Source organism: Abramis brama (genome assembly GCF_963993115.1).
Source record: "Abramis brama genome assembly, chromosome: 1".
Classification (NCBI taxonomy): domain Eukaryota; kingdom Metazoa; phylum Chordata; class Actinopteri; order Cypriniformes; family Leuciscidae; genus Abramis; species Abramis brama.
The window spans coordinates 73,522,675-73,549,064 of record NC_139963.1 but is presented as its reverse complement, the minus strand read 5'-3'; the positions used below and the strand labels follow the sequence as shown (position 1 = coordinate 73,549,064).

Genomic DNA, 26,390 nt, shown 5'->3' with positions numbered 1-26,390 from the left:
GATGAGGTAAAAATAAAATACTCTGAAAGTAGGATGACCACCACTAAACAAACCAACTGTGGGACGATTACTAAGTTTGTGTGGAAAATGTTACCAACACTAAAACACAACCTGAAACTGATATATAATGTCTATCTAACTTTTAAAAAAAAAAAATTGTATTCTGCCTTTCAGCTGATAAAAATACTTCTTTAGTCCCTTCCATTACACCACAATACATGTCTTTATTTTATATGTAATTTAAACTCAACATCACTGAGCCCAAAGGCAGCGGCGTCATGTCGATAACTACCCAGCCAACATTGATATGTGGGCCCCATATGGGTTATATCTGGGCAGCATGGGTTATATGTGGGCATGGGCTGAAAATGGGCAATTTATGTGGGTCCCATGTGAGTTTCACAATATGGGTCCCATATAGGTTTGAACATATGGGACCTTTATGGGATCTATGTGGGCATGGGCTGAAAATGGGCAATTTATGTGGGTCCCATGTGAGTTTCACAATATGGGTCCCATATAGGCTTGAACATATGGGACCTTTATGGGATCTATGTGGGCATGGGCTGAAAATGGGCAATTTATGTGGGTCCCATGTATGTTTCACAATGTGGGTCCCATATAGGTTTGAACATATGGGACCTTTGTGGGATCTATGTGGGCATGGGCTGAAACTGGGCAATTTATGTGGGTCCCATGTGTGTTTCACAATGTGGGTCCCATATAGGTTTGAACATATGGGACCTTTGTGGGATCTATGTGGGCATGGGCTGAAAATGGGCAGTTTATGTGGGTCCCTTGTGTTTTCACATTGTGGGTCCCATCTATAAAAATATGGTACCTTCGTGATATGTGGCCAAAAATTATTTCACACACTTAAAATACATCTTTAGACCTTTAAACTTTTGGTTAATAGTCACTTTTTAAACATGAATATAATAATAACTACTGGGTCATTTCATGTCAACCATGTCCCCGGCTCGAAATTATTTAGATTTTGCTCATATTTATTCTGAAGTAAAAAAAAAAAAAAAAATGAAAATAAGCAAAATAAAAAAAAATGAGCTAGGGAAGTTTTTGAAATTTGGTTTATTTGACAAGGAATGACCCTACTTTTTAAATTAAAATTTGTGAATTATTAATATTATATTAATATTATTATTAATATTACAATGTTACCCTGCCTATGCATTTATCAAATGCATTTTTCTTTTAATGCACACATTTTAGCAGGGACAAAGACCTTTTTTTTTTAATTGTAGATTTACATCGGTCTTATTTTGACCTACTCTCAAATCAACGCACCTTCCGCTCGACCAAGTAGTCCGGTTGCCTTCAATTTTTAGTTTGGATATTTTTTTCACATAATATCATATAATAATATTATATGTCATTGATCTTGAATGATAATAAGCGTATATTTACATTTATAATTGTAAAAAATGTAAATATTCGAACAAAAGGAATTCCCGCTCTGGCGCAGGGATACAGTCTCCTCTAAGCACATGGAGCTGCAGCACGGCCGGAGTCTACTTTCAACGGTTGACGCAGGACGAAGTCGGAGCGAAAATAAGCAGGTATAAGGCATATTTTCTAGAAATTATATTATTATTCACGGTTTCAAGTATTGGTAATTGTTTTGACAGTTTAAATGACCTTTAAAATAATGTGGCCTTTTAAATGATGTTGTAATGAAGTAGGGTTCTCAGTTGTTGTTTTTATGCTTTACTGATGCATTTTGTGGCCGTCTAGCCGCCATTTTTCACCTGAGGGGAAACAGAATTTCCACACAATTTATAAAAATAACCGCGTTTGAATGGCAAAATACTGAGTTCTTAAGGTATCTGACATAACGTGCTCCTAAAAGCGGACAAATGCTGCTTTCGAACGCCAGTAGGGTGGATTTCAAGTAGTTTTGAGACCACGGTTCTTTAGGCCTGTCTGTGCGCGCGCTTCGAGCATGCGTCCTGACAGATCTTTTTCACAGCATATTGGCGCTAATGACTAGCCTATTTTAACATCAAGCCTTTACTTAATCATTTATTCATGTATTTTTTTCTTTAAAGGGTTAGTTCAACCAAAATAATGACTTTATTTCACATTTTCGTATCTACTGCGTCACGGATGCGCGTTCACAAGAGTACCACGACGGATGCGTGCGGCGGCGTGGGCGCTGACCCACATTCAGCGTTATGACGTTGAACACATGCGTCGTGCCTCGTTTACACGCGAAGAAAGACGCACGCTGTGAAAAGCTATTTAAATCTATTGATCTGGGTCAGCGCCGCCACACGCATGCGTCGGGGTACCTTTGTGAATGCGCGTCCCAAAGTGACGCAGTAGAGACGAAAATGTGGAATAAAGTCGTTATTTTTGTAGTCTTTGTGCACAAAACGTACCTTCGTAAGGTAACAAATCTTTAACAGTAGTAGCTTTAAATCGTCGTATTGCCCTGACCTAATATTACACACATACTGTACTGCAGTTAAACATTTGATAGTGCTCTTAGGCAATTTATAAAGGATTATAAATTAATTTGTACATTGATGTCAGTTACATTTATACATGATTTTATACATTGATTGCTCTCTATATAAAAGGAACTGTGTATATTTAACAAGTACTGTATGTAGATCATTGTTTATACCATATATACTATTGAAATTATTCTAAAATTTGTTTTTAGATAATGGAGTACTACGGTGCAAGTTCACGTACTACACGGCGACGAATCAAAACAAAAGTGCAAGAACATTTAATGAGCTTTGCTGTGGATGCTCTGGAAGCTCTTGATGAAACTGTTGAGCAAAGTGTGAATGATGAGCAGGTTTTTGAAACCGACAGATCAGATCAACTGAATTTGACATTGGATAGTGATGAAACAAATGACTCATTTCAAGATTCTGACGAAGAGAAAATGGAGCCTCAGCTTGACATGAAGACAAAATTGGCTGAATGGGCAGCTAGTCGGAATATCTCTCAGTCTGCTTTGTCAGAATTGCTGCACATACTTCTAAATGAAGGTCTTAACTTACCAAAAGATCCAAGAACTCTTATGTCTACTTTAAAAAACTGTGAAGTCAAAAAAATGGGAAGTGGAAGTTATTATCATTTAGGCCTTTGTAATGCAATATGTGCAGAGCTGAACAATGCACAAAATGTACTCACAGACACATTAACTCTAAGACTGAATGTTGATGGAATACCACTTTTCAGAAGTTCCAATGCACAGTTGTGGCCCATACTTGGTAAAATTAAGGAGCTACCTAGCTCGAAAGTGTTTATGATAAGTCTGTATGCTGGCCCATCTAAACCACCATCAGTTCATGAGTACATGAAAGATGTTGTTGAGGAATTTAAAAGACTCACAGAGGAAGGCTTGTACTTCAATGGGAAACATTACAGTGTTCCCTTGCCTGATGCATTTATATGCGATGCTCCTGCAAGAGCGTTTCTCAAATGTATAAAAGGTCACTCAGGTTACAGCTCTTGTGAGCGTTGTGTGCAACATGGTGTTTATTTAAAGGGAAAAGTAGTGTACCCAGACATGGAAGCAGCCCTGAGAACAGATGCCCAATTTGATGAAATGTTAGATGAGGAACACCATCGTGATATGTCACCTCTTCGGGAGTTGGGAGTAGGTTTAGTTACATCTTTTGTACTTGATTACATGCATTTAGTGTGCTTAGGAATTGTCCGTAAGCTTGTTTCACTGTGGATCAAGGGACCCTTGACATGTAGGATTTCATCAAGTGTTCTTTCTGTTGTATCTGAAAACTTAAAACGACTTAGGCAGAATATGCCTAGGAATTTCTCAAGAAAGCCACGATCCCTTTACGAATATAGTCAATGGAAAGCCACAGAGTTTAGGCAATTTTTGTTATATACTGGCCCGGTTGTGTTGTTTAATGCATTTCCTAAACGTGTATATAACAACTTTTTAGTCTTATCAGTTGCCATAAGAATTCTTTTGAGCCCAGATCTGTGCAGTGACTATTGTGATTATGCTGAAACGTTGTTGAAGTTTTTTGTCACAAACTTTGGCAAAATCTATGGATCTGAGTTTCTTGTTTATAACACACACACTGTAAAACTTTTCACTGTAAATTTACAGTAAAATACTGGCAGCTGGGTTGCCAGCCACATACTGTATTTTTACAGAACTAGTACTGTAAACTGCATATACAGTATTGTACTGTAAAACGTTGTACTGTAAATTTACAGTAAAATACTGGCAGCTGAGTTTCCAGCCACATACTGTATTTTTACAGAACTAGTACTTTACAGTATTGTACTGTAAAATGTTGTACTGTAAATTTACAGTAAAATACTGGCAGCTGGGTTGCCAGCCACATACTGTATTTTTACAGCACTAGTACAGTAAACAGCATTTACAGTACTCCACTGTAATTACCAAATACAGTATATACCACATACTTTTACAATATTAAACTTGTCTACAGCAATAAATTGTATAGTAGTCACACTAGGAAAAAGAAAACAACATTTTCTGGGTTTTAAAACATTTATTTTGGTTAAAAGCAAAGATCAGAAAATTGCCTTCTGTGAACATGTTGGCTGAATTTTTTTAAACATAAAATTCAATTTTAACACTTAACAACAAACAGGTAACACTTAGCACTTAATTAAAGGGATAGTTCACCCAAAAATTTAAATTAGTCCATGTTTTACTCACCCTCAAGTCATCCTAGGTTTATATGACATTCTTCTTTCAGACGAATACAATCGGAGTTCTATTAAAAAATGTCCTGGCTCTTCCAAGCTTTATAACGACAGTGAATTGCTGTTTCTGTTTTGAAGTCCATACAAGTGCAAACGAAATCCCATTCAAAGTCTTCAAGTTTTTGCAGAAGTGAGGACACCTGTAGGCTTACAGTGTTCTTTTTTTGCACAACTTGGCCAGTTTTCTTTGAAGTTACTTGTCCTTTCTTTGTTTTTGATCCACGTTCAGGATTGATGTCAAGAAAGCGTCTAAAAGGCAGAAAAGAAAGAAAAAAAAAAACAATGAAATATTATGGACTGAGTTTATATATTTTGACAGAGAGAGACAGCACAAAAGATGTGTAAATAGAAACCAGATAACGTTTTTAACGACTAGTTTGTTTGGATAAAACTGAACAACATGAAAAAAAATGCAATGTTGGATGTCGTGATCAATAACTGATATTTTTTCTGCCCTGGTTAAAATACATTAACTCAATGTGTCTGTTTACATGTGCACTGTCAACTAACTAAACTTTTGGAAGTGGGGTTGCCAGATTTAAAGTTTTATTTTTACAACTTTTAATATCATCCCCTCATCAGGTCCATCAGAGTATCAGTGGAAAGGCAGCCATAGACTCTGTTTATTTAGAGCACACATTGCCAGAATCCAGCCCAAACCTTTGTGACAGAAATAATTTAACTTTAATTGCAAGCCTTGCAATGTTTATTGCATACATAACTACATGATAATGTTAAACATGACATTTACCAGACTAAAATGCATGTTTGCACCCAAAAATGAAAATTCTGTCATTATTGCTCACCCTTAAGACTTTCGTTCATCTTCTGGACACAAATTAAGATATTTTTGATGAAATCTGGGAGGTTTCTGTCCCTCCATTGACATCAATGTCATTGCAACTGTCAAAGCCCAGAAAGGTGGTAAAAACATTGGTAAATAGTACATATAACTACAGTGGTTCAACCTTAATATTATGAAGTGACGAGAATACTTTTTGTGCGCAAAATAACCCCAAAATAACGACATTGTTGAATAATCTCTTCTTTTACATGTCATTCTCCTACACTGTTTTGTGAGGATGAGTGGGCCGGAGCGTATTAAAGGATAACTCTTGCCAAAATGCAACCTAGGGTCTTTTTGTTAATCTACCCGAGGCAAACTTCCATTTAAAAGCTTAATTAGGATGGAAACACCACTTTTAAGTTTGACCGTATTTTCGTTTACGGTCAAATTGCCTTTTGAATGGGAGTGCTAGGGGCACGACTATGATAGCATTAAAAATCGCTATTTTTTTAAACACTAAGGAGGCTCGACACAACATGAAACTGTGCTGGAAGAATCACCAGGGGCTCTACACATGAACTCCAGCATTGAGAACATTGTTTGTGTACACAGAGTTTACTAAAAAGAAAGATTTTGAACAACTCGCTGAAGCTGTGTCCGCCGGCATTTTGACGGTGTTTAGTGTTTTATGCCCCCAACGGCGCCTTCCAGGCAGCGAGGGGATGGGTAGGTTTAATGTTGAGGGTAGGGTTAGCTGCCTCTAAGGAGCCATTGGGGGCTTAAAACACCATCAAGCCATTTTGACAGTCAAAAATAGTCGATCTAATAACTTTATTCTAGAGCTGCTGTAAAGCCAAAACAATCTATGTTACTGTAATTTCCTATTATCACTGTAAAGCTGCTTTGAAAATCTATATTGTTATAAGCGCTATATAAATGAAGGTGACTTGACACTGTTTACACTACATCAACAGCGTAGGAGAATGACGTGAAAGAGTAGAGATTGTTGAATAATGTCGTTATTTTGTTTTTGTGCACAAAAGGTATTCTCATCGCTTCATAATATTAAGGTTTCACCACTGTAGTTACATGGATTATTTAAACAATGTTTTTACTACCTTTCTGGGCCTTGAAAGTTGCAAAGACGTTTCTGTCTATGGCTGGTTCAGAAACCTAATTTCTTCATTTGTGTTCTAAAGATGAACGAAGGTCTTACAGGTTTGGAACGACATGAGGGTGAGTAATTAATGATAGAATTTTCACTAATCCTTCAACTGAAAACAACTTGCACTGACATATCTTAAATATGTGACTGCCACTGTTTTGTCTCAGGATGCACACCAGTAATGTTTTTTTTTTTATTAGACATTTTTATAAAAGCTGCTTTAATACCCTAATTTTATTAAGGCCTAGACCTGGCTTAAGCTAAGCCCAGTATGGAAACCAGGGCCATATTGTTCATACCAGTAGTCAGCTTAATAAATACTGTCAAGACAAGTCACAATTCAGTCTAATATTTATATGAATGGCAAATATGCTAATAACTAACCTCTGAACAAACTCAAGGTGCTGCCTCTTCCTGGTACTGCAAGCTGAAGTTCTAGGAGGAGGCAAACCACGCTGTCAGACCAGGCCAGGGATGAAGAGGCTGTGATCCTTTTCACACACACCTTGACCTTCCAAACGTAATGTCCAGCATTGGTTGCTTAGAGATTGACCTGTAATTGAAAAAAAAAAAAAAAGAATTAATAAATAATATTAATAATTAAAATAACTATTGTGGGTTCCACTGTGGTCCGATGTAGTTGTCTATCTGTTCATAGTTCTATAAATTAAAATTTTCACCTAAAAATTAAAATTGATTAGGGTTAGAACACTAAAACGCACTGCCATATTATTTTGCTTGTTTTAAGCATAAACTCACTAAATTTTGACTTATTCTTTCAGAAAACAAGACAATTTTTACTTGTCAATTAAATGCTTCTTCATGTAAGAATTTTAGATATCTGGACTGGAAACAAGAAAAAAAAACACTAATTAAGAAAAACATATTTTGCAGTGGAGTGAGTAAATGATGACTTTTCATTTTAGGTTTAAACTTAAACCTTTAATGTTTACATACCAAATAAGGCGTGGACTCTCTGGCAAATGTAGATTGCTGGACATCAGAGTTGCAAATTCCTGAAACAATTTTTAAAAAGAATTAATAAATAAAAAAAATGTATTAATCTTCAGCACAACCATGATCAACAGAACCAAAACATAAAACATATTACAGATTAATGGGAACATGGATTTTCTTGTGCTAGCAAAATTCTGACAACGATTCAAAAGCACGATCACAGAACTGACACAGCATTTTGATAGGATTTTTTTTTTTTTTTTTTTTACCACATAACGTTAGACTATAACTGTAACACTACTTAAAAGCACTTACATTAGCACTGGACCGTCATCAGATTAACTACAAAGCCTGAAACGAAAAAATATATATATTTTTTCAAAAGCAGGTATATATATATCAAAAGCAGGTCATGCAAATAACATGGTATATGTTGCCTATTATGTGAAATATCGAAGTTAACGTTAACGTTACTTGGTAAACAGGTGGAACAGAGTGAATTGTTTGCGCGGCCGCGGTAGTAAACCGCGTTCGCAAAATCAAACCAAATAAGCATTCATGAAAACAATGTAGAAATGCGAACGCAAAAAAACAAAATATATTGGCTTACCGTATCACTCAGTTGAACAATTTTCCATCTTTTCAAACTCTAAATCCCACTAATCGTCACAGGCGCAGGTTAGATTATTCAGATGACAAATTCTTCCATCCGTCTTCATGTAGCACGTTAATGTCGCCCATTTTTTGCTGCGTCACAGGCAACTAATGTTTGAAACACGAACCGAAGCTCACAAAAGCTTAAAAATTGCTCACAGATTCGCAGACACTGTTTATCTTGTTAACAGGAATGATTATTTTGTTCAGTTGAATCCCGCTGACAAATCAAGTTTGCCTGTAGTAGCTACTGTCGGCGCGCGTCTCATTTGAACTGAATTGAGCGCGAAAGAAATCAATCCCACAATGCAGTGCTTTTACAGTATGATACTGTATTACGAATTTATCGGGTTGAAAACAGAAATGTGCTGTATATTTACAGCTGTTCTGTAAAATATACAGCCTAATACTGTATTATGGAAATACAGTACAATTCTGTAGGAAATTCGCTGTAAATTTACAGTAAAGTTTTACAGTGCACAGCCTTATACATTTGGCACAAGATGCTCGTAAATATGGTGCTTTGGACTCTGTATCGTGCTTTCCCTTTGAAAATTATTTAGGCCATTTGAAAAGGATGGTTAGGAGACCTCAAAATCCGGTTGAACAAATTGTGAGACGTGTGGATGAGAAACAAGCTTTTAATAGGGACTCAAAAGGAAGCTCAACATTGGAAGAACATCTCAAACAGCCACATTTCTCTGGACCTACTCCACCAGGATTTTCCACATGCACACAGTTTAAGCAATGCCAATACAAAGGAATGACCATCTCCTGCTCTCCAGGAAACAACTGCTTTGAGATTAGTAGCAGAGTTGCCCTTGTTAGAAATCTTCTGGTCTCTCCCATGGCAGACATTTTTGCTGTATGTGAGTTTTTTAATACAGGAACATGTTTTTTTGACTACCCTGTTGCTTCTTCAAGTTTGGGAATTACTGTTGTTTCAGCACTCACTGGCCAGCTTTTTGTTGTTCCAGTGGCACAACTTTCAAAAAAACTTGTTCTTCTCCCTATGACTGATGTGTATGTGGCTTTACCTCAGCTGCATGATTACTGACTCGGTACTTTAATGGTTCAGAATGTCCCTTTATAGCGTAGTGGAGTTCACTGACGAGTACACGGACAATGGAAGGACTGTCATTGATGTCATCCCTACAAGCTGGATAACTGGACCAGAAAGAGAAGAATGCTTTTGGCCAACTGGTAGGACTGTGCACATCAGCAAGGCTGTTAAAAAACTACTAACTCCTGGAGCAGACTGGGCAAAGTACAGCATACGTGTCATAGGAAATGCAGGTAACTTAAACAACCTGGTTTAAAAAAAAAAAATGTCCTGTTGCTCTAAATGTATTTAATTTTGTTTTTTGTTTTTTACAGACACATATGCTGCAGCAAGGGCTAAACTTAGCAGGGCAGAAGATACCTCAGATTTACAAACTGACACTGAAGTGCCAATGAAGCGCAAAAGATTGTGAGTTAAAACTTGTTTTCTCCATGTTAGTCGGGGTTAGGAGCTATACTTCACTGTGTGCATAATTATTATGCACATTGATATTCTGGTCATATTTTTTTCCAAGCACATTTGACCAATTCCAAACCACATCATTCTTAATAACTACTAATAATTTTGTATTTAATCATTTAAATATGATATATCATTGTCCATGAAGGCTGGGAAGTAAAAAAAATCATATCTAGGTGTGCATAAGTATTAGGCACATTTTCTTTTACAGATGAAAAAAAAAAAAAAAAATCCCCTTGAGAAGGATGCAAAACTATAATTTGCAAAGTTAAGGCATGACCATTGGACAGGGAAATGCTCATTGGGTCAGCGGTATAATGGTATAAATTCTGTTCAGTTTATCGCAAATACCGATCGTTTCGTGTCACGAGCCGCAGGGTGTAATCTGGAATTGTCTGTGCATGTTGTTTTTTGTTTTTTTGTTTTTTTTTTTACTTTCAAAGGTTTTTATTTTATTTAATAATACACATTTTCTGAAGTTGTGGAAATTTGTGAAATGATATATTCTCTTTATTTTTATGACTAAACTATCTCCATCCCGATACGCAACTATACGCCACAGTGGGCGCTGCTAGACTGCTATCCCTCACAGCCTCGTTTTCGATTAAAAATGGCGGAGGGCTGAATAAGGCGTATAGGTTCTATTGTAGACACGGTGTTAGTCAAGATAGACCATGTTTGAAAATAGCTTATTAAATCTTTAAATATTAACTATTTGGTGCTATGGTGAAGAGTATAGCAAACATAAATATCTAAATGGCTATTGAAACATTGGCCACGTATACACTAAGTTTCAGGAGTGACAACTGCATTTAAATGTGGGAATGAGTCCCGCAAATTATCGTTTCATGTGTACAGAACAGCAGTTTGTAACCATAGCAACATTTTGCCATCTTGCGGGCATGAAGAAGAATTTAGCTGTTTGGTATCTGCCTTTTTTTTTTTGGCTAAAGACTCATGTCTGTTGATTTTAACTAAACTACAACTGATAGACGTGCCATATTTAGTTTATGCTTGTGAGGCTGCTTTAGAGGGTGCTGTCTTGCTGTATAAAAAAGGTACTTGTAGGTTTGTGCAGGTAAATAAATGCATATTTATTTATTTATTTTTGATAAAATGTGCCTTTTAAGGACATTTATTCAAAATGTTGGTAACATTTTACAATAAGGTTCATTAGTTAAACATTAGTTAGTGCATTAACTAACATGAACTAACCATGAGCAATACATTTGTTACTGTATTTACTAATCTTTATTAACATTAGTTAACGGAAATACAGTTGTTCATTGTTTGTTCATGTTAGTTCACACTGTATTATCTAATGTTAACAAAATTTTAATAATGTATTAGTAAATGTTAAAATTAACATTAACAAAGATTAATAAATGCTGTATAAGTGCAGTTCATTATTAGTTCATGTTAACTATTGTGGTTAACTAATGAACCTTATTGTAAAGTGTTACCAAAATGTTTTTACTGATTTTTATCTTTCAAATATCTTTTTAGGCCAAATAGAAAATTTTTTCCTTGCTCAAGCGAAGAGTCAGACTGCACTGAGGATGAACTACCACCCACACCTCCCCAACAACTAAACATTACCGCTACAGGCCCGGCCGTACAGAAAGTCACCACTACAGGCCCTGCCACTCAGAGAGTCGCCTCTACAGGACCTGCTGCTCAGAAAGTCACCACTACAGGCCCTGCCACTCAGAGAGTCGCCTCTACAGGACCTGCTGCTCAAAAAGTCACCACTACAGGCCCTGCTGCTCACAGAGTTGCCGCTACAGGACCTGCTGCTCAGAAAGTCACCACTACAGGCCCTGCTGCTCACAGAGTTGCCGCTACAGGACCTGCTGCTCAGAAAGTCACCACTACAGGCCCTGCCACTCAGAGAGTCGCCTCTACAGGACCTGCTGCTCAGAAAGTCACCACTACAGGCCCTGCCACTCAGAGAGTCGCCTCTACAGGACCTGCTGCTCAAAAAGTCACCACTACAGGCCCTGCTGCTCACAGAGTTGCCGCTACAGGACCTGCTGCTCAGAAAGTCACCACTACAGGCCCTGCCGCTCAGAGAGTCATCACTACAGGACCTGACCCGCAGAGATTTGTCACTTCTGATTCTGCCATGTTCATCAAGGTTTTAACGCTGTTGGAAGAAGTGAAGGAGACCCAGAGGGTACATAGCAATATGTTAAATGCTTTGCTTAAGCAACAAGATCAGCCCTTGCCAGAGGTTCCTGAAGGAATTGACTTCCCTATAACAACCACTGAAGACTTGGAAGCAATGAACGAAAAATTGCAGGACCCAAGATTGATGTCCATTGTTGTGAGTTCATGTTCAGAGTTCACACTGCTTGTTGGTTTTATTTTTGTGTGGTGATCCAGGGCGTGAATTTCAGTGTGGGTGTTGTGCTTGCATGCTCATTAAGAATTTTCTGTTAGGGCTGTGCAATTAATCGAAATTTGGTTTCGATTTTCGATTTCTGCTTCAAACGATCATGAAAATGCAGTAATCGAGATGAAACTATTATTGCGCCCCATTTCGCCCCTATACCAGTGGTGCGATTTCGCTCCTCCGTAAAAAAATAATTTCACATGCAAATCAGCAAAACCATGTAACGTGACTTTCATAAAACGAGACGTGCTTGATTTATTAATGTTTCTTTGATGTTGTGCTTTTAATAGCGTGTTCTGTGTGTGCACTCAGAGACGGAGCAGAACACAGACATGTAAAGTTATCTTTTAGATCAAGGTGCGCCTAAATGGTCAAATACACACAAAATATTTAAAAATCAGGCGCTTGGTGATTATTCATATAAACCCTTGTCCGTTATGTCTTAAATGATCATAAACGGTTGAGAATGAAAGTACGAGTGTAACAGTATATAGCATCCGTGTGGCAACAAATAATATTCCTTCTGCCATCTCTGAGCTTAATATTAATAAAACATAAAAATACAAATAGAAAAATCACTCACTGCTCTTGAATGAAGGACTTTTGTAGAAACAAAGCATGTTTAACTATTACAGTGAAGATGCTGTTTTATTTTACATTCAAATAATTACACTTAATTTCTGTAGTATTGTTAGACTACTTTAGACTTGCGTAAAATTATTTAAACATTTTTTTAAAAGGACTTTTTTTTCTCATTTGTATCTTTTTTTTTCTGTTGTATTGCTATCTTTAAATTAATCAGTAATATAACGTTTTGGACCCAGTCATAATCGTGTAAAATAATCGTGATTTCAATATTGACCAAAATAATTGTGATTATGATTTTTGCCAAAATCGAGCAGCCCCCTATTTCTGTTTATATACACCCAAAGCATGCACACATAAGACTGTCTCTCAGACAGTGTGTCTACTGAATTGAGTTCTTTTTAGTGACTCATGGCTTGAAATTTTCTGATACACACAAAAGTCATTATATATTATTGGAACATAAACAGTGGAGAAACTATGTTTATTCATAGATAAGTATAGGTAGATTTCCTATAAGCGGCTGTTTTTTTAATGTAAATTTATTCTATTATGTTAAAAATGTCAGTACCATCTGGTACTGAAGTCTGTACTTTTGGCAACACTGTAAGAGAGAGAAAATCTAAAATGAAATTCAGGTTCTGTGATCACTTTGCAGGTAAACTGATTTACGCATGTTATCTACAAATCATTTTGTTTGTGTTTGTACATAGGTTGCAAAGGTAGCAGATATTGGTGGTTCTTCACTAGATGATGCTACCAGGAGGATGATGAGATTCCTAATTTCAAATGAATTGGCCATCCAGTACAACCTTTTTGGCCGTCATGGAAAGAAAAGATTTCGAGATCTGCGCCTTTTTGATGCCATATGTGGTAAATGTGCTTTATTTAACTACTCATACAGATTTGTGTGTAAAGCACTTTTCACAATACACTTATGGATACTATTCTCAATGTAATATTGAAACATTCGGTACGGCATCCACGTATCAATAACAATTATAATGCCATTTATTTATTTTTTTTACTATTTGTACGGCACTGCAAGCGAAGAATTAAAGAAGCAGCGCATTGTTTGTGGTAAATATGAATGTTGGATTGACACAAAAATGTAGTAAATAAGTAAATAGTATAAATAATAAATTTATATAATTAAAATCAATTGTGTTTCACAGTTACACGGTCTGTAGATTTTTGGCCAGGTTTAAAGGAAAAGGGCATTTTTAGATAACCCGGCAATAATAGATGGCACTCGTGGAGGTAGGAAAACTAAGACATTTATGAACCACATTTATGAAATTATAAATAATTTGAAAATGTGTAATAATTTAAACTAAATGATTCTACATGATAAAAAGATCTGTAATTTTATCACAGATATTGCTTTCTATGATCTGCGATCGGTGTTCGGCATCAAAAATCCTGAATTTTAGACCCCCAGGGCTCTACGCTTACTTTTTTTTTCAGTTGTGACTTGTTTCAGACTGCTTTTGAGACAAAACGGCAAAATCAGGCAATAGTGTTATAGTCAGACAATGTAAGTCACTGAATAATAACTTCATGTTTAACTGCTGTATTAAATCAATATCTCATTAACAAACTCCCTTTAAAATTCTTAAAAGCTATCAGTCATCTTAGTTTGCAATATCACAAAACTGTATTATAATCAATGACGCTCTCTATACTGCACAATCTCTTATTTACACTCGGTCTACACTTAATGAAAGGATTCGTGAGATATGTCTGTGATGCATAACTCAACGTTGCAAAAACACGTAGAAAGCTTTATAGCTCACCTTAGTGCAAACAAAAAAATGCTGATCGGGTCAGTCGCACATGGTGCTCCTAAATATTTTTTCACAGTCGCACATAGTAATTTTCTGTCGCAAATGCGAGTGAAATGGTTGTACTGTAGAGCCCTGACCCCTGAGCAAGGCATCAAACCCCCAACTGCTCCCCGGGCGCTGCTCAAGCTTGTAATGTTAGAGACATTAAGCATCAGTTTGTTAATATTTGGCTTGTTATTCTATTTTGTACAGGAGTAAAGATTAACAAATATGGGTAACACTCTATTTTATAGTGTTCATGCTGCATTTTACATGTACTTATAATAGAAATAAATTGTGCATTGATTTATGCAAATAATGCATTTTACATGTACTTATTATAGAAATAAATTGTGCATTGATTTATGCAAATAATGTAAACCAATTCCTGATCCAGACCCTAAAGGAATTCTTTACCTCAAAATGAAAACAGTCATCATATACTTAGCCTCATGTCAGTACAAACCCATAAGAAATTCATTCCAGTGGAGGGACAGAAATCTCTCAGATTTCATAAAAAATATCTTCAATTGTGTTTCATGGGTTTGGGAAAACATGAGGGTGAGTAAATGACAGTTTTCATTTTGGGGCGAACTAACCTTTTAACCCTATAGTAAGTAAATGTTGTTAATTAATATTACTGAGTACTTAAATGTACCTACTCTGTGACGAGGACACTATAAAATAAAATGTAACCATAGTACAGGGTTTCCGCGGGGTCTTAAAAAGTCTAAAATTGAAACATCCAAATTTTAGGCCTTAAAAAGTCTTAAATTCGCTGTTCTAGGTCTTAATTTTACACAGGTCTTATTTTTCCGATGTCCATGTAACGCTACCTCTTATGCTCATTTAAATTCTCTTTTTGTTGTGTCCGTGGTGTTGTAGTTCTTTATTTCATTATTCCAAATATAATTTGCTGTATTTAAACTACAAATGAGACCAGCATGCAATAGCCAATCAGCTTTCTGTTATTGGCCCGAGTCTCTCTCGGATTGTACCGCAGAAGTAAAACAAACTGCCTGATTAAAACTGACGTGAGAAACAACTAGCGAAGCATCGAAAGGCAAGAAAGATTTATATTTTAATATATTCAACGTAAACAGAAATTGATAATGGATGGTGTATTTCTGGTCTATTTGTGACATACTTTAAAACAAATGAATGTAACAGCATTCTAAAGAAACACACTGAGGTAAAAATTTCAAATGTATAGTTTATTTATAACATGATATAGTTCAGTAATGTACCAAGTGAGCTTTTTGCTGAAAATTCTCACAATTTAGAATGTTACATTAATTTTAGCTCAATAAAAAAGTAGTTGGTCAAGTAGTTACTTACATATTAGGTCAATATGCAACATTAACAGAAGCATTCTCCTAGAAACGTTTTGATAATTCAGCGTTTTGATCGAATCAGTTGAAATAACTCGCTCATGAAGTGACTTACCGCCACCTGCTGGTAATTTAGTGTGTTTAAAAGTATGTCTCCACACCCAACATTTATAATGAATATATTTATAAATCAATAAATGTATTTAAAACATTAATCTCACTTTTAATTTTGCAGTGTAAATTATGTAATCTCACTGCTAACAGCCATTTAGAATTTATCGATAAATTCATAAAATAAATTTCAAAGGTAATGCATACATTTCAAAAGTAAAAAAAGGCCTTATAAAGGTAAATCAAATATGCAGATTTAAGATGTAAAAGCTAATAGACCACTGATGAAAATATTGCTTCAGAATTTTTTTTTTACATCAGATATTTATTTCTAGTGGTACTTTTATGGGGATTTTTTTGTGTGGAATAGTATCTGCTGATATGAAAAGTTCACAGTATATCGTAATAATAAATTTAATTTATGACAGCCATGAAATTGTGTTTACTTTTTACTTTAAACACATTAAATATTACTTATATGCATGTAATATAATATAAATTTCCATTACAGATTTCGGTCTTAAATTTAATATAAGGTGGTATTAAAAAGGTCTTAAAAAGTCTTAAATTTCACTTGTTCATATCTGCAGAAACCCTGATAGTATGTAGATGGACATTTCAGATGATTATATGTGTAAACTTTTGTTTCTATAGGTGGACTAAAGAAGAATGCGATGACCAAAAGCGTGAACCAGAAGGACATCGAAAATGCACTCTCGAAATGGTTCACGGGGGCTAGAGACAGGGGCGGAAAGAGAGCAATCAGGTCACAGCAGTCTTCAGGACTGTGATCAATTTTGTGTCCATCCATACAAATTTGAGACCAAATATTGTAATACTGGTATTGTAAGTAAAACAGTTTTTGTCATTGATTTTTTAAAAGGGTTAGTTCACCCAAAATTTAAAACTATTCTATCTGTTCTATTGATTTAAACCAAGGGTGTCAAACTCTGATCCTGGAGGGCCACAGCCCTGCAGAATTTAGCTCCAACCCTAATTAAAAGTACCTCATCCAGCTAGTGAAGTCATTCAGGCTTATTTGAAAACTAGATGGTATGCGTGTTGGAGGGTTGGAACTAAAATCTGCAGGGCTGTAGCCCTCCAGGGGACAACTTGAATTAAAAAAGCTCCATTTATATTGTTTCATTTTTTCTTTCTTATTTTAGCTGTTCTATAAAAATGTTTTTGTGTTCCAAAAATGAATACATTTCTGATGGATTTGGGTGAAGGTATGTAATGACAAAGTTTTCATTTCTTGACTGTTTGTTTTTGTTTGTTTATTAGTCTTATTTTTTAAATGTTACATACGTTTGTTATGTAAAACCAGCTGTTGGGTTGTAGCACCCTGTTTTAAAATAAACTGGTAATGTTGGTGTTTAACACTACAAAAACTTGAAGTTTTATTAAAAATATCTGAATTGTAATAAAGTATTTGATATACTGAACTTTTACATTGTAATTACTGATTTATTTTTTTTAAATTGCACCTTTCATGTTTTGTAATTTTGTAGATGAATGAACAGTGGAATATTCAAGCAGAAAACTGACAATTACCTAACTAAAATGTTGCTTTTATCAATTTATAATTTTTTTTTTAAAATATCACAGGTAAATTAAAATTTGTATTTATACATTATAAATAATTATACTGTTCAGACATGATGCTTCAAAAAACCTCCTAAGAACATGCACATATAGACCATGGGGCCAGTCGGGCTTTATGGATGTTGCCCAGTTGGGCCCCATTTAGGTTCTATATAAGATTTACGTGGGCTAATTAGTAAGTGGAATCAGGCCCTATGGGCTGTTAATATGGGCCCTATATGGGTTTGTCCATGGGTTCCATGTGGGCCCCATCTGAATTAACCCATATAAATCTCATATGGGGCCTGACTGGGACTAATGTGGGGCCCAACTGGGCAACTCATATAAGACCCATATTGGCCCCACTTTGGATTGTTGACTGGGTTATAAGTGGGGCCAATATGGGTCTTATATGAGTTGCCCAGTTGGGCCCCACATTAGTCCCAGTCAGGCCCCATATGAGATTTATATGGGTTAATTCAGATGGGGCCCACATGGAACCCATGGACAAACCCATATAGGGCCCATATTTACAGCCCATATGGGGCCCACATGGGCCCCATGGTAGAATGTTGGCTGGGTAGTTTTGAAACAGTTCTGACCAAGTCCAACTAAAATCCAACAAAATAATGAACAAATAAAATATAAAACAACATTAAATGAAATCATTGACAATCAGTCGTATAAGAATATATTAAACCAAAAACTTATATTTTTTTTAGAAGGGGTGGAATTAAAACAACCAAAGCAGGAACAAGTTGATCAATGATGGGACGAATCAGCGCTCCACATTTTGATTGACAGCTGTCACAACCAACTAGTGACCGTGTTTACTTCTTTCCTTTAAACTATTGGACAGGATTTTAAAAACGTCTGTTGTGTTTGTACTTCCGAGGAAGCGCTGTTAAATAGAGGTGAACAACTACGCCGCAACAATAATAAATGAAATGCTTTCTTAAAAAAGGCAAAAGAACGCATGCACGTTTTCTTAATGTTTTAGTTAACAACATCCAAGCGGCAAACAACAACAAAACAACTTACAATCATCAAGAGAGTCTCTGCTGTCATTCCTTCTCATGATGCACGGCACATTTCCGCTGTTTCCTTCAATCTTCTGCACTTCCTGAACACACACACACACACACACACACACACACACACACACACACACACACACACACACACACACACACAGATCTACTTCTCCTCCATCTGTTCACCCTCACAAACTCCAGCTTCATGTTCCTCAACTTTACACTTTCAATCTCCCATTAAAGTGCTTCCAGATGAGCTCTTTCTCTAGAACAGTGCAATAATTCCGTGTGAAGTTGAGTGTAGAATTCAAGTTGTTCGTGGAAAACGTCAATCTCGAGTCACTCGCGCCTGTCATTTTCAAACGAAAGGAAGGAGAAGTCACGTGGTCATATGAGGAAGCAAGCAGCGACATCAGCCAACATCAGCCAATCAGCTGTCGCGGCGCTGCTTCCGGCTGCAATTTTTGAAATGAAAGAGCGCAAATGCGGAAGTCCGAGGAAAGGAAGTCGCTGATCTTGCAAAACTCACTGTAAGTTGATGTTCATGTTGGCCTGTAACACCACTGAGCAAGGCAGAGTTTAAAGGGGAATCACAGAACTGATTAATACATTATGGGTAAGAAAAAAAAAGAAGTGTCCAAAAAAAGTGAGCATTTATGTTTAAATAAATTATTATTTATCTAGAATATGGAAATATAGGGAATAGTTGTAATTTAACAGAAACGGTTGGACATGTCATTTTTTTGTTATTTTTTTTCTGTAATTACTCGCAATTAATCACACACATTTTTATATTGTAATAATTTCACATTTAATATGCAAATTAACAAAACAACAGAGGCAGTAGGCCTATATTTTAAAAATGTGTCTTTTTATGAATAAAGGCCATTGTCTCTATGAAAGTGAAAGTGAAAGTGACACGTGACGGCCAAGTATGGTAACCCATACTTGGAATTTGACCTCTGCATTTAACCCATCCAAGTTAATGCACACACATTAGGAACAGAGTAGTGAGTAGTTAACACACACACACTGCAAACGTGGATACACACACCCAGAGCAGCGGGCAGCCTTTGTGTGGCGCCCGGGGAGCGATTAGGGGTTGCTCAAGGGCACCTCAGTCATTTCCCACCAGTTCTGGAATCGAACCAGCAACCTTTGGGTTACCAGTTCAACTCCCTAACCACTAGGCCAAAATTGTTATGTAGACCATCAGTAAAAATATCATGGATGGTTTTGGGAACGGGAGTCCGAGGATCAGGACTGTGTTTCTGCCTCGTCTAACATAATAAAATCATATTCTAAACAATCAAATGCTTTGTAATAATCAGAAAAGGTGCTAAAATATATAGGCTATCATTATGTCTGGATCATATAGTACTGATTATTTATATCTTCTTGTAGGAACAGACACACACACACACAGTGAGTATAGTATAGGGAAAACAACTTGTTCTTCGTTTAATTACTTTGTCAGCATCAGCCAAACAACACGTGACCTGGAGCGCCCTCCAGTGGCGAGAATGCATTTACCCAAAAACATCTCAAACGTTTCTCCCCTCTTACTCACATTTTCAACACACATATCCAAACTTACATATCCAACATATCCAAACTTATAGAAACACTAGGAGTTCAGCTTAAAGTATGGCAATAACGGGATCACTTTCTAATGTAACTGAACACTATTAGTTGGTGTCACTCCAGATCAATGTAAACTCAGTTATGAGGTATACAACACAAATCATGACATTTGTCATCTTTCTTTTTGAACTACCCAAACCTTAAACATTTTATAAGCGTAGCCTGTTATGTGGTCTGTGGACCCGGGCAGGAATCCTCCTAGCGCTTTGGGAAGGTGTCGTCCGAGAGCTGTGTTTCAGGTGTACAAGAATACACACACTTCTCTGTACCGTCTCCATCTCGGCATCTATCCACATTATTAGCAGCCTCTTCATCCTCCTCATTTTGCCAGATTTGTAAAAAATTGACTGAAAACTGTTTCTAAAAGAAAACCCACCACTTCAGGTCGACTTTGCACCGGAGCCATCCTTTTTTTCAGGGGAATGTGAGATCCGATCTGTTATCCAGATACAGAAGGCTCTTGATGTGGACGGGTGTAAACGCACCGTGTCCTGATTGGCTTTAAAGAACGTTGATCGCATGTTAATGCCAAGAATTTAAAGTGTATGTAGTAGATTGAGTTCATTCTAGCACGTCCAGTGTTGCCACTAGGGGGCGTATATATGTGTGTGTGTTGTGTGGGAATGACCTGTTGCTGCAAACACACCGTCACAGTGGCCAAAACAGACAAACCATAAAAGAAGAGTTAAGAGCCCAACTAATGGAAACACTGATCACTGTTATGGTGACTTCACATGAAACACATTAGAGTTAAACCTGTGTTAACTCTCAGTAAGAGCTTCTGTAGACGTCTGACAGAAATAAAGTCAGTCTGGTTAGTAATAGTGAAGCTGGTAATGCAGTTTGTGGAGTTGTTTAATCCTCCTCTGCTGAGATCTTCACAGGTTTAATGTCTTCTTTTCTCTTCAGCTGATTTCATCTAAGACTGTGTCTGAAGTCAGTTTTAGATCTTGTGTTTCTGCTCGTCTCTTTTTCTGTTCTCTTCTTTCCTTCAGTGATTCTGCTTGTTAACAGGCTTATTAAGGCTGAGATGACTCCATATTTAATATACACAGGTTTTGTGGCTCAGATAAGGTCCAGTTCTGGTTTATTTCTTTGCTCTTGACTGACATGTGGCATTGCTATGGCCTGCTTGTGGCCCAGATCTGGCAAACAGGAGCGGTCATTTTCTGTTTATACCAGTGGTATAAGAGTGCAGCATGAGAATTATAAATTATACAATTATGCAGATGATGTGGCACTTTTATGGAAAGACTGTGAACATTTTGAGTACGAGGAGCAGGTTTTGAAACTAGAAAAATGGTGTGAAGAAAGTTCTTTATTGATACATGTAAGTTAAACAAAAGAGTTGATGTTAAATTATTCAGAGCCTGTAACAGGAATAATGTTATGTGATCAAACTGTTGAAATTGTGAAGACTTTTAAGTATTTGGGAACCATCTTTGACTGTAAATTGAATTTCTCTGATAATGTGAATCTTATTTGTAAGAAAGTAAATCAAAGGCTATTCCTGCTAAGGGAATTGAGAGAATTTTCTGTAAGTCAGGATGTTCTGCAAAGAGTTAACATTAGTTTAATTGAGAGTGTTTAGGGTATAATATAACTGTGTGGTTCGGGCGAGTTACATCTGTGAATAAAGTAAAATTAGACAGAATTACAAGATTAGCAGGAACAATTATAGGATCTAAGCAAAAATCATTCACACAGTTATATCAAAGTGCAGTTCAGAGAAAAGCCTTGACTATAGCAAGAGACACAACACACTCCTGAATCATGTCTTTGGGTTATTGCCATCACGTCGTCGCTACAGAACACCAAAAGCGACCAAAGCAATATATAAACAAACTTTTGTACCACATGCAATAAGTCTTTTAAATAAGAGGAAGGAGATGTGGATATTTTAATTTTGATGTGTATTGTGTATTGTTAATTGTTTTGTGATTGTATGGCGAGACCAAAGACCAATTTTCAGCTAAGGCTGGACAATAAAGTACTAGTTCTATAACTAACTAACTAACTATTTTTTTTTGCCCATTTTCTCCAGAATTGCTCTAAAAAAGCAGAAAAGGGTACTTATGAAAAATATGAACACAGGGGTGCAATGTTAACATTACTGCATCATTAACACTGTAAAATATGACACATCAGGACATGCATACACAATACTTCAGAAATCATATTTCTGGATACTCAAATGTGGTTAAAACCTTTGTAGACATAGCTTACAAAAACACATAAAAGTGAAACCCCATTGCCTTATACTGCTTTTCTTATTGTTGTGGGCTTTATAGGGTGAGTGATGTTTCCTATAATACACAAGTGAGACAGACTAGTGCAAATATTACAGATAGGTTGTTAAACTAATATTAGCACAAGTTCTGCCTCAAACCACCTGAGAAAGGAAGCCACGCAATGATGACGAAGGAGTTAAGATGAAGTTTATAAGAAATAAAAACTTGTGGGTTTTAACTGTGGTTTCGCTATTTGAGTAAGTGAAAACATAATACTTACATTTAAGTGTGAATTTGCCGTCCACCACTGAACTCTCGGCCTCCTTGTTTTTTTGTTTTTTTTTATAACAATGCTGTCGTCTCTGGCGCACAATGACTTATGGGGTAGGAGAGGCCGCTGAGGATGCATTTCTGTATCCTTCCTTTCACAGGGAAAAGAAGGGTGCATTTGGCATTGCTTTTGAATCAGGGTAGCCTTTGCATTCGGCCAATCGGCCTTTAAATGCGACCTTCGAAGGATGCAGTCTTCACATTGGGACACAGCTATTGAATAAAGTGCATATTTGACTACACTAGGGCTGGGTAAAAAAATATTGATTTCTCGATTTTAATCGATTGTCATTTTTACGAACCGATATCGATTCTTAAATCCCAAGAGTCGATTAGTCATCCTGTTTTCTGCTGATGAATGAATGTAGCATGAATGTTTTTTAAATAGGACATAGGCAATTATGCTATGAGGCTAACGATTTGTACTTTGTTATTATTGATATGAAACAAAATCTCAGATTTCAAATTACGTCCATATGTGCGCTGTGGCGTGAGATCGCTCTGGCTCAGCTCAAGAGAAGCACGTGATCTTCTCCTCCGCCTTAATAACACCAGTTACAGCGCGAAATAAACATGAATGAGCTCCTGAAAGTGTGTCAAAGGTAGGGATGCAACGGTACACGGTAAAATACCGGACCGTTCGGTCAGCCCTGCACGGGACAATCTACCCTCGTGTCCCGCGGTACTTCGGTTTTGCCATTGAGTTCGCGCTGATCCATTTAGTTTTTGCTTTAGGCGCCGTTCACATATCGCGCCTAAAAACGCGTAGAAAACGCTAAGCGCGCCGCGTTCTCCTTTTTCCAAAGCGCTAGGGCGGTTGCGCTCCGGAGGCGTCTGTCGTTGCTAAAGCAACCATCAGCTGCGCTCTGGTTGGTTCTGGTCACGTGACCTACGGTGCGCTTGCGGCATTCTGAAAGGTTGAAAATTTTCTCCACTGCTGGGGACATCGTCGTTAGTGCCAACCGGTCTCGCCTTGCACCAGACAGTGTTGATAGACTCATCTTTTTGCACAAGAATCTCTCAATAGTGGATGAGTAAATAACATTGCACTTTGTATCCTGAATGCAGTATTTTTTTTATTATATTATTTTGCTCTGTTTTTTTTATTTTATTCAAAGCACAAGCTAATTTATGTTTGTTAAAGGTAAAAGTGCACTTTTTCTTTCACATTGATCACTTCATATACCAGTTATCAAGGTTTGGAATTGGGATCCACTTGAATATTTTGAAGTGTGTTTGTTTACATTTTGTATTTCATATAAGTGATAGTTGAAGAGCTTGTATTACTTAGTGTTGTTCAGTACAGACTAGAGTGTTAATTTATTCCATACATTGATGTTCTTCCTACTGTGACATTCTGTTTATGCTCATAAGAAAAATAAAACATATTTTTGGGATGAAATAGCAGTCTCTTTCTGCACAAAACACGTACCGAAACCGAACCGAGACCGTGGCCCAAAAACCGAGGTACGGACCGTACCGTGGGCTATCTGTACCGTTGCACCCCTAGTCAAAGGTAGAGTACAACTTAACGAAGTCCGTATCATGTCACATGGAGTCGCTCAATCACTGTTTCAACCGTGGAAAGACGTCAGTAAATGTCATGTAACGTCACATTTACCTCAGAAAAACCATAAACTCGTTAGTCAGCTAGAAAAAATAACTCTAGAGAGGAGCATTTTGTTAAATATATTTTTTAAATATATAAATATACGACACATATGTCATGTTTCTGCCTCGTCCAACATAATAAAATCATATTCTAAACAATCAAATGCTTTGTAATAGTCAGAAAAGGTGCTAAAATGTATAGGCTATCGTTATGTCTGCATCAATATGCTAATATAATACTGATTATTTATATTTTCTTGTAGGAACAGACACAACACACACAGTGAGTATAGTATAGGGAAAACAACTTGTTCTTCGTTTTATTACTTTGTCAGCATCAGCCAAACAACATGTGACCTGGAGCGCCCTCCAGTGGCGACAGGCCAGACTGAATTAACCCCAAAACATCTCAGTTTCTCCCCTCTTAATCACATTTTCATATCTCCAAACTTATTGAAACACAGGGAATTCATCTTAAAGTATGGCAATAACGTGGTCACTTTCTAATGTAACTGAACACTATTAGTTGGTGTCACTCCAGATGAATGTAAACTCAGTTATGAGGTATACAACACAAATCATGACATTGGTCATATATTGTCTTTCTTTTTGAACTACCCAAACCTTAAACATTTTACAAGCGTAGCCTGTTATGTGGTCTGTGGACCCGGACAGGAAAACTCCCAACGCTTTGGGAAGGTGTCGTCCGAGAGCTGTGTTTCACCGTGGTCTGAAGCACACACACTGTTTCACTGACCGGCGAAGACCATCCCTGTCCAGCTTTATCTGGAGTCTGCGATGGAAAGTCCATGATTGAGGTCATTTCAGGAGGAGAGTCCAGCATCTGATCCGTACGTCTTTTCCAGAGTTGCGAATTGCCCAGCTCTGCTCCTGTCTGAGAGGACACAAGTGCTGTGTGGCCTATTTCTGTACTGTAGCAAAAAAGCATCTGTTGCAATGACACTGGCTCTTTGGAGGATTTCAGAGAACGTTTAAATGTCTGCACAAAACGCTCCGCCAGGCGGACTGGGGCAGAGCGCACAGGCTTCTCTCCATTTGCTTTTAGAAAAGAGCCAACTACTGACGTAAACTGTGGGCCATTGTCGCTTACCAGAGTTTCCGGTATACCATAACGACTGAATGAGCCTCTCAGTACTTGAATGGTCTTAGATGATGTTGTGGAGTTCGTCCCGTGAAATTCTGGCCATTTTGAGTGAGCATCGACAACCACCAGGAACATCCCTCAGCTGGACCGGTGAAGGCGATGTGAATACTCTGCTGAGGAGCTCTGGGCCACGGCCAAGGACGTAAAGGTGAGAGGAAGGGAGATTTTAGATTTTGATGGCATGACAAGCACGTCTTAGATTTCTCTTCAATTTGAGAGTCAATACTGGGCCACCAGATGCAGCCGCTGCTAGTAGGGGTGGGCGCTATACCGGTATGAACGTGAATACCGGTATTATGTTGTGCCATGATATGGATTTCGCAATATCGTGGATAGCGCCGTTAGAAATTCATAAATTAAAATGTTGCAGTTATATTGTTTTGTTCAATTTGGTACTCTTTACAACTTTTAACACTACTAATGACGATACAGAATCGAGGCTGGACTAAACATTTAACATTTTTCTCTACTGTGTCCAACTCGCGTGATTCACAGGCATCAATAATCAAACACAGAGAGCACGGTAACAGTCCAAGTTAATAGAGCACAAACCACCTCCTAAACACACAACAGCAATAAAGCGAGCACATGCAACTGCAGTTTGCGAACTCGTGAGATTAATAGGCACTGCAAAAGTGAACAAGATGAGCAAACATGCAGAAAGTCATGTTGAAGAGCACGAGGAAGAATTGGTTAAAAAGAAGGGGGGCTCCTC

General features: G+C 37.2%; 3 protein-coding genes and 1 long non-coding RNA gene across 4 annotated transcripts in view; 2 read left to right on the top strand and 2 right to left on the bottom strand.

Annotated features, from left to right (window-relative positions):
* The window catches only part of LOC311095233, a 374,729-nt gene extending 355,686 nt beyond the window's left edge, over positions 1-19,043 (bottom strand). The window contains exon 1 of the long non-coding RNA XR_014608799.1: positions 18,702-19,043. This is a non-coding gene — a long non-coding RNA (uncharacterized lncRNA). The remainder of the gene's footprint in view (positions 1-18,701) is intronic.
* The window catches only part of LOC311095186 (uncharacterized protein), a 137,126-nt gene that overhangs the window by 41,383 nt on the left and 69,353 nt on the right, over positions 1-26,390 (bottom strand). The window lies entirely within an intron of this gene.
* Positions 1,513-4,117, top strand: LOC311097792 (uncharacterized protein; the record flags this gene model as incomplete). The annotated part of the gene is made up of 2 exons (XM_084137652.1): positions 1,513-1,577; positions 2,687-4,117. The coding sequence occupies exon 2, from the start codon at positions 2,690-2,692 to the stop codon at positions 4,115-4,117; it is 1,428 nt and encodes a 475-aa protein (XP_083993778.1). The 5' UTR covers positions 1,513-1,577; positions 2,687-2,689.
* LOC311095055 (uncharacterized protein) lies at positions 8,245-17,515 on the top strand. Its single transcript, XM_084133374.1, has 5 exons — positions 8,245-9,602; positions 9,684-9,777; positions 11,335-12,154; positions 13,522-13,681; positions 16,731-17,515. Exons 1-5 carry the CDS (start codon positions 9,386-9,388, stop codon positions 16,865-16,867), a joined length of 1,428 nt encoding a protein of 475 aa, XP_083989500.1. The 5' UTR covers positions 8,245-9,385; the 3' UTR covers positions 16,868-17,515.